Here is an 8897-nt window from a genome sequence, read left to right on the forward strand (position 1 = left end):
AAAGACTATAGAATACCCAAGATGTGTCACTCGTATAGTTTTGAATGGGGGAAAATGCAACACTCAATATGGCCACTCGATCTAAAGAAACCCCGCCTTCTGAGTAAAAGAGCCAATCGCTAATCGGTAAAGTCAACTCATCACTGCAGCTGCCACTAGAAGTCCCGGTTGCTATAGAAACAGTCAGCATTCTGAGACGTGCGCTTAAGATTGCGCATACGCACTGGCTGGTCTAGCCTGAATAATGATATTTTTTTAACACTATTTGAACAAAAGAAACAACATTTATGAGACAGTTGTTGTCAGATTTCATTGGTGATTTCAAATATGAAATTTAATCATAAGCTTGGCGAACAGTTTTGGAGAATTTGATGTTTCCCCATTCAGAGAAATAGGAGCTGCACTTGAGGCGTTTCAAAGATGGCAACTGAGTGAAATGACTTGCCTTAAAGGGACTTTGGTAATACAGATCCCCTCATTTCCCAGTGGTAAGACAATCTCTGACTGTAGTAGCAACCCGTGGCGCCGTAGGACCCAAATGGCTCTTCTGAGCTGACCTTGATGTGCTTGATATAAATTATCAATATATGATTTTATTAGAAAATAGCATTTGGCATTTATTTATTTAATTATGTCAAAAGGCTTTGCGTTTCGGATTCGGATTTCGGTTGGCAACCCCTGTGCTCAGAGTCTGAACAGTCTAGGCTGGGTTTATTTAGTAAAACTCTTTGTTTTACTCTTGCTAATGACTTCTCCTTTGTTCTTAGTTTGTAATTTTTATGCACATCTATTCATTTCATCAGGTAGATTAATGAGGAGTGATATTTACTTTTATTAGGCACTGTTATTCACTAGAAAGAAATGTATCCAAGTTTAATTAAAGTTTTGCTAGCTTTTGCAAACATTAGCTCTCATTATACCACCATAACGCTGATGACATCAACATGTACATGTTTATTCTATTCCAAAACCCAGTGTTTGATATTTTCTTATTATACTAAATCAAATTTGTCTAATAACTTTGTACTTAATATTGCACTTTAATATTTTACATAAAAATAGTTTATAAAATTGCTACACAACTCATTCTATTCATGTTTCATGAATAAAGCCCAGATCTGTTCACATCCTCAGACTCTGACATAAATAATTTCTATAGCAACGCTCATAACATTAAAATGGATCCATGTGCAGCTATGTTGTTGATGTCAGAAAAATACATCAAACCACTTAATTCAGATATATGCTCCTCTGCATCAAGGGCCTAGTGCATTTGGGAGCTTCAGCTATGGGTAATATGTGTAGAGATGTTAATATTTGGAATCTCGTAACTATGGTAACTATGACATAATTTGAACACACCATAAGATCTGAGAAATGCAACAAGGTTGATACAATTCAGCCGTCATAATAAAAGCAGATATTGCTGGATTGATTGATTGATTTATATTTTTATTTATTTATTTATTATTATTATTATTATTATTATTATTATTATTATTATTAGTATACTTATAAGTCTGCGATCCGCCGTAAAGCAAGAAGATGAAGCAGCCTAGTAGTCAAGCACCGGCTGAAGAAGAAGACGCAAACACGCTCAGGACAGTTCAGACATTGCGGTGAATCAGAGGTAAAAAACTATATAAATACTGTTCCATCTTTGTTTGTGTTCTACTGAAGAAACAAAGTCACCTACATCTTGGATGCCCTGGGGGTAAGCAGATAAACATCAAATTTTCATTTTTGGCTGAACTATCCCTTTAAGATGAGACCTGAATGGGTCTGCTTTGAAAGGCATAGAGGACACAGGCCTCCAAATGACATTAATCAAAATGAAATAAGGCAGTGTGTCGGACGGGCAGACAGAGGAGTAACCATGTTTGACAATTTCTTTGCACAATTCTCGCCAATCACTGATTGATCCAGACACTTTTTGTTTCAGCAGTGCCAAGTAACCTTTTTAAACACGAGCCTTAAAATGCCTTCCTTACCTTTTTCCTGTGATATGTTAGGGGAGTGATGGTATAAAAAAGGAAGTTAAAGACCTTTTAGCCTTGTGATTTAGTAATTCCTGTGCTTTGCTTCTCTCTCTCTCTCTCTCTTTAGTTGTGGTCTTAAAGAAAATCTCATGAGATGTTTTGAGTTAATTATGGAGTACCTCTGAATAAGAGAGAAGCTCAATCTGACTGCTGATTTCTGCATTTACTGCTACTTTGATAATTAAGTTGCACTTATAACATCAGTTTGCAAGTATACAGACCATGAAAGTGGTCATTGTACATGTCAGACACATCACAGCTATTCATGTTCTTAAAACTAGTCGTAACCAGAGTCGTTATTTTATAGGTTACTGTTCGAAGGTGAGCATGACTTCATCTATGTTGATATCAAACATACCCTGCAAACTAAAGAGAAAATCCTTGAAGGAAATTGCTATATTTATGACAGTGTTTGCAAAGCAGCACAGTATTGATATTCCTCAAACATTCAGGTTAGGGTTCCAAACCCCTGACTATTAAACCTCTGCAGTTGCTTCTGCCTGAACCATTTAAGCCTGAACACAGAGACTCTCTGTAACATTCTGTTTTGGAGATAATTTCATGCTTAGGAGGATTTTTTTTCCCCCACTTAAAGATTTCCAAAATTGCTACTTAATTAAAATGATGTATATTAATAGAACAGCTAGGAATTTTTAGGCTCCTCACAATTCAATCAGACAATTCTGGATGTTTCTTTTATTGTTGTTTTCTGTGGTTGTACCCGAGAATGATCAACATTTAAGTGTGTAATACATTGTGTCTTGCAATTGCTGTTATAACATATTATTCAACTTATTCAGCCTTTTGTTCTAAGTTACGAAGCTTATCTTGCATATGTTTGTTTGTCATTTATTTATCACATATAGTGTGCATTCAATTTTGTGCATTATTCATTAATGATATGCAGATGCCACTGCAGATGGTGTTATTTGTTGATGCAAATAAAAGCATCTACTTTATATAGATACGAGCTAGACTGATGGTGGATCGATAGTGGATCAATCCAGACCAGTTCAAGAAATAGTCATGGTTCATCTGTGATACGTTGATTTTATAATACTAATTTGGTGGTTGATGTTTCTGATGAGATAATTGTCTGTATATGTTTTTTTTTTTTTCCAAAACATTTTGAATTCATTTTCACAGAGTAGTTTCTGCAGTGAAGTAGCTCTGTTTGAGAATATATGCTACATAATCTCTTCACATCTCTACCTATCCAAATCTTCCTTTGTACCCTTTGAAGAAGCCAATGAAGCCACAGCAATGGAGCTCTTTTAAGCTGTCAAAAAAAAATCCCTGACTAAACACAAGGGAGAAGCAGTTAATACCCTGGCACAGTATAGGGTTGGAAAAAAAATACCCTGACTTTGTCAATGATTGAGTCAAGTTATTCTGAGGCGTGACCTTAAATAGATTAGCTCATGTCGTGAGGTCTGGATGTGCTCAAAGGAAGTGTTTTTAGTGTGGGGCGGGATGGAAATATCTATTTGAAAACCTAGTGAGCTGTGTACGTATAAAGCATTTTTAGGCATCATAGGTGCACTGTCGACTCAGAGACTGTTCCACAAGGTAGGCAGCATTCTAAAATACTTAGTTTTGGCCAAATTTTAAGACAGCCTTGCATATATGCATGTACAGAGAAGGCAGTCCCATAATGCATTGTGACAAGCTCAGTGAAAAAGGTTAAGGAAGATAAATATCAGTTATAAATGTTGATTTATAAAATATTCAATACAAAATTGCATTGCTAAAAATAGAGATGCTAACGTCAAACAATTGTAAGTTGAGAATGTAAAGTTAAATGGGCCTTTTATAATTTGATTGCACTATTTTATCAGTATTTGCAGGTCTAAAATAATTACATTCATAACCAGTATTTCTCTTTGCTCATCCACGATCTTGGATTCATTTGTTTATTTGTTTTCACTGAACTCATCGCAGTGCATTGCATTGATTGCTTTTTATGAAGGACATATGACTACGTTTTGGAAAAGCCTTTGAGTTGCCTTAAATGCCTTAAGTAATGACAAGCTGGTTATATTGCATTACATTCTTATATTGATGATTATATATCTACGAAACCTATTGTCATATAACTTATAGTACGTTGCGTTCCTTTCAATAGCAACAGTAATAACTACAAACCATTGCAATTGTTAAATCTACGTTTACTTTCTTTGTACTCAACAGCTAGGACCTGTGGCTCTAATCTGCGGGGCCCTAAAGGCATCATAACGTCTCCAAATTATCCCGTCCAGTATGAGAATAACGCACACTGTGTGTGGGTCATAACAGCAATGGATCCAGAGAAGGTACGTTTGTAATTTAAATCGAAATTGCAACCTAAGGCTGACTCCAAGTTATACGAGAGAACAATTCCACAAAACACGCTTACGGTCCATTTTTAATCTACCAAACCAAAACATGATATACTTTTGAATAGCCACCATGACACATAATTGAATGGGACCTTGCATAAATGTCAAAAATAATCTTAAAGATAATTTGTGAGGACATTTGCATTGCAGTCCACAGTGTTTGCATAATTGTCAACCTCTTGCCCCGACTGTCTCTCGCTATTACTGCGTCTCCAGAATTGATTAGGATCAGCCACACGTCTTCAGCTCTGTGGCAAGAGTGATGGTAATACAATCCGGCATGAGCTCAACACACGCCGTGAGAGTGACTCATGCTTTTGTTACTAAATCAAGACCAAATTAAAATAGTCAAAACAACATATTAGAGTAAACAAGAGCTATCCTGCTCCCCATGCTTTGCAGATATTAATGTTGGGAATATTTGTGTATGTGTGGCCTTATTGAATTTACTTTCAGATCTTGAAATTACTGTACAATGATGTAACACTATAACACAATTGACATTTCGGATATTTACATTTGTGCCTTTTTATTAGTACATCTACTACTTAATAAAATTTAAGATTTTTGAATGTTTTTGAAAAAAAAAAAAATCTTATGCCCAACAAGGCTGAATTTATTTGATAAAAAATACAGTAAAAAAACAGTAATGTTGTAAAATAGTATCACAGTTTAAAATAACTATTTTCTATTTTAAGTTGAAATGTTGAAAACATTTGTTCTGCTTCATTTTTTTTATCAATGTTTCAATTGATTTTGCATATTTTATAAACATTGATACATTTTTTCAGGATTCTTTGATGAGTATAAAGTTCAGTTGGTTTGTTTGTTTACTTATTCATTGTTTGTTTGTTTGTAATAATGTAAAAGTATCTAGTCTTTGATGTAATACATCTCCGATTGAAACTTCTTGATAAAAACAAAACAAAAAACAGTAGAGTTCTGTGAATAAGTAAAAATGGTTTTAGTGAATAGATTCAAACCTCTAATTCATTTGGATGCATTTGCATTGCCACTCAGAAACCAAGGGCTCTGTCTGAGATTTTCCAAGCATTTAAATATTTAGTAGAACTATATATGTAGATAAAAAAATTATATAGGTTTATATTTGAATATGTTTAATTTAGATTCATATAAATTATTCCTTTTGTTGTTTTATTGTGGAAAACAGTCCTTGATTATTTGTAGAATCTACATTGTTTGGTTAAAATGTTGGTTTCTCTGATAAAGGGTATAAAATCGTTGTTTTAATATATTTCAGAGCAAAAACATGAATATTGTGATAGACATCATCCACAAGCTGAAAGACAGTGTGATGTAGGTGAGCTCTAATTGTTTTGGAGCGCTAATTCCAGCCCTAATTGTGACACAAGGTTTTAAACACATGCTGTCTCTTAGTTTGGTGTAATTTACTTGCTAAACTGAATTTTAGAACATCTTGCTGTACTGTGTCCATGAATTGCTGCGGCAAACCGTAGTTTCCCCAGAACAGCTGAATTTGTTAAAAATTCAGATCCTACAGCACTGTAGGAAAAAAACAAAACAATAAAACATTTGATTTATAAAATCTATCCCTCTGGAACGGGATGTGTATAATTAGTCAGATGATAGACTAGTGTAAAATCTTAGTGACATGCCAGTAAATTGAAAGTACCTGTTGGCCACCATCATAAACATACTTGACTATCCTACACATAAAATCCGTGCCATGTCACAACCAGTATATTTATATACTCCTGACCACATGTTTTTGCTTTGTTCTCGTGATGAAAAGATGTAACTTTAATTTATGTTACATTGTGCATTGTGCTCTGTTCCAAAACCTAGCTAGCTGATATAGACTGCACTTATGGCTCGTTTCCACCGAGCAGTAAGGTTCAGTACAGTACGGTACGATTCGGGACGGTGTTCTGATGATTTGTGCTACCCTGTCAGATTTTGCTACCTCTGATTGAAACCGTAGGTAGCACAATGCGACAACAAAAAATGCTACCCAACAGATTATGCTTTATTAATACCTACACCTACCCCAACCCTAAACCTACCCTTACAGTAATGAAAATACAGTTATTATGTGTTGTTCAGCGTGAGAACATTGACGCAATATTGACGTGCACATGCAGTAAGGACAATCTGACGGGTAGGATGAACACTTTGTTTCAGCTTGCGTTTCCACCACCAACAGTACCCTTACTTGATAGATGTGGTGTATGCCGGAAAGTAGTGTCCGATGTCATTCTCGCACAAAGAAGAAAATGCGACATTGTCTGTGTGTGTGTGAAAATATAAAATTATAAAATACACTGTTATATTTTTTTGTGCTTGCACACTCTAAACAAGCCCAACACGCATGAGCAGCATGGCTAAACGAGTGAAGGAGACGCTTCATCCCCCTTGTGTTGTCATTCCCCTTATAGCACACGCAAGTGACGATTCTCTGTCAACCAATCAATGTTCTGCAGTGAGCCTAGCTCCACCCTTTAGGTGTGCTGCTGTGCTAGGTACCCCAATGGAAGGGTCCCAAAAAAGTGGTGTGGTACGGTTCACAATTTTGATACCATTCACAACTTCTGACAATGGAAACGTAAATAATTGCATACCGTAATGTACTGTACTGAACCGTACCGCTCAGTGGAAACGAGCCATTAAAGGCATCATAGACAGATTCTAGACATGAAGCTTGTTCCAAATGGTACTTTCTTTTGATCAAATTCTAAGGTACTCACTGATATCCTTCATGGCATCTGACTTCATCACATAACAGGTGGATTGCCCTAATAACCACACATGCAGTCTTCACTGACAGTCTTCACTGGGGGAAGTCGTGGCCTAATGGTTAGAGAGTTAGGGACTCGTAACCGAAAGGTTGCGGGTTCGTATCTCGTACCGGCAGGAATTGTAGGTGGGGGGAGTGAATGTACAGCGCTCTCTCCGCTTTCACCAGTTGTCTACTTGCATGACATATTTCCTGTTTCTGTGAGTTCCTGAATCCTGGGAAATGTTTCCCTGAATCGTTGGAAATGCTTAGCCTTAAAGACTTTTTTGGATTTACAGGTTAAATGCTATGTGCAATTGTCTTTGAATATAGAAACAAGTAATAACAGTGACTGTTAAACACTACAGCTGTGTTTATATTTATATAATCTAGACATACTATATTCTCCATGTTGTTATTGTCACGTGACCTGCTAGTGTCAGTTGCGTCACCTCACTGCCATTCATGAATCCTCTCCCGTGGCCTCATGGAATAGTAAAGTGTCCATTGGATGCTCATTTCAGAATCTCGCAGGAAGCAGCAAGTCATCCAGGTACTTTTGCCTACGGTTTTGTGAATGCTGTAAATTTTGACATCCCACTTATGTGATGGAGTCACATGGCAACTGACACCTTATCATGTGATTTACTACGTGAATGATATTACTCTCACCTGTTGAAAAATTGTGTTACTTTTCCTTAGGAAGGTTTATGCCAAAAATGTAAAGGAACGAAGGATCTGATCATTTTGTATGTATAGCCTTGTGATAATAAAGGGATTTGAATAAATGATAGTGCCTTTGTTAGCTTTTTGTTTTTGGACCACGTTGAACCCTTGACCTTAGAGCACCTTCTTGTTATATTCCACCTAAGAAGCACTCTCCACCATTAAACAATCTTTAAAAGTTTTATTTTTTTCCTAATTTATTTATTTACTTTGAAACTCTGTTCAGAACAGAATGTTAAGACCTCAAAAGATCATAAAAATGCAGTCTTGATCTCCGTCTCTGTCATAGCATATGGTCCGAGACAAGAAGGTCATGTTCCAAAACATGTTCTGACTGCTGATACAGTCAGACTCAAGGCCATTTTATTAATAAACATCAGCCTGCTTACAGACCAGTAGCATTTTGTCATATTGATCTGGCCTGGATAATGTTTATTGTCTTTCAAAAAAAGGGGCCATTTACCGACAAGAGGTCTCACCGTATATAAGTTGACATAACGTATGAAAATCAGTCAGATTCAGCTCATAAAATGTTTTGTTCCTGTCCTTGCTTTAAATAAAATATTTAGTGATACAGTATTCAGTGCTGCCTTTTCAGACAAGCCATCACAACTAAACAACCACTGCTGCACAGATTCAAAATGATAAAACAAACAAAAGGATTCAAATATTCAGAAATGTCGTAATTACTGTCAGTGGAAGGTCAGCTTTGAGTCAGCATTGTATAACATATTAACATAACATATTGTATAGCTCTGTATAACATATTATTGATATTTTATATAATCTGAATGGTCATTTCACATGGTACATGAATGACACGAGTCAAGTAAGAATATGTTTTAAAGTTTTCAAATTGGTTCCTATAATCTAATCATTCCTGGTCGCAGGCAGAGCTTACTTCCTAAATTAAGTATTCAGAAATGCATGCTGGATTTCTGTAGCTCAGCGAGGACACGACCATTCAGACAGGGCCAATGAAGCTGTTAAAAAAATTAT

The 8897-nt window shown here is 36.1% G+C and overlaps 1 protein-coding gene across 1 annotated transcript in view; it reads left to right on the forward strand.

The window, feature by feature from the left end:
• LOC107660234 (CUB and sushi domain-containing protein 1-like) overlaps positions 1 to 8897 on the forward strand; it is a 411890-nt gene that overhangs the window by 222509 nt on the left and 180484 nt on the right. Inside the window, exon 10 of the mRNA XM_016449502.1 lies at positions 4230 to 4351. Coding sequence (XP_016304988.1) covers positions 4230 to 4351 — 122 coding nt within the window. The remainder of the gene's footprint in view (positions 1 to 4229; positions 4352 to 8897) is intronic.

Source organism: Sinocyclocheilus anshuiensis, unplaced genomic scaffold, assembly GCF_001515605.1.
Source record: "Sinocyclocheilus anshuiensis isolate Anshui unplaced genomic scaffold, SAMN03320099.WGS_v1.1 scaffold475, whole genome shotgun sequence".
In the NCBI taxonomy this organism is placed as follows: domain Eukaryota; kingdom Metazoa; phylum Chordata; class Actinopteri; order Cypriniformes; family Cyprinidae; genus Sinocyclocheilus; species Sinocyclocheilus anshuiensis.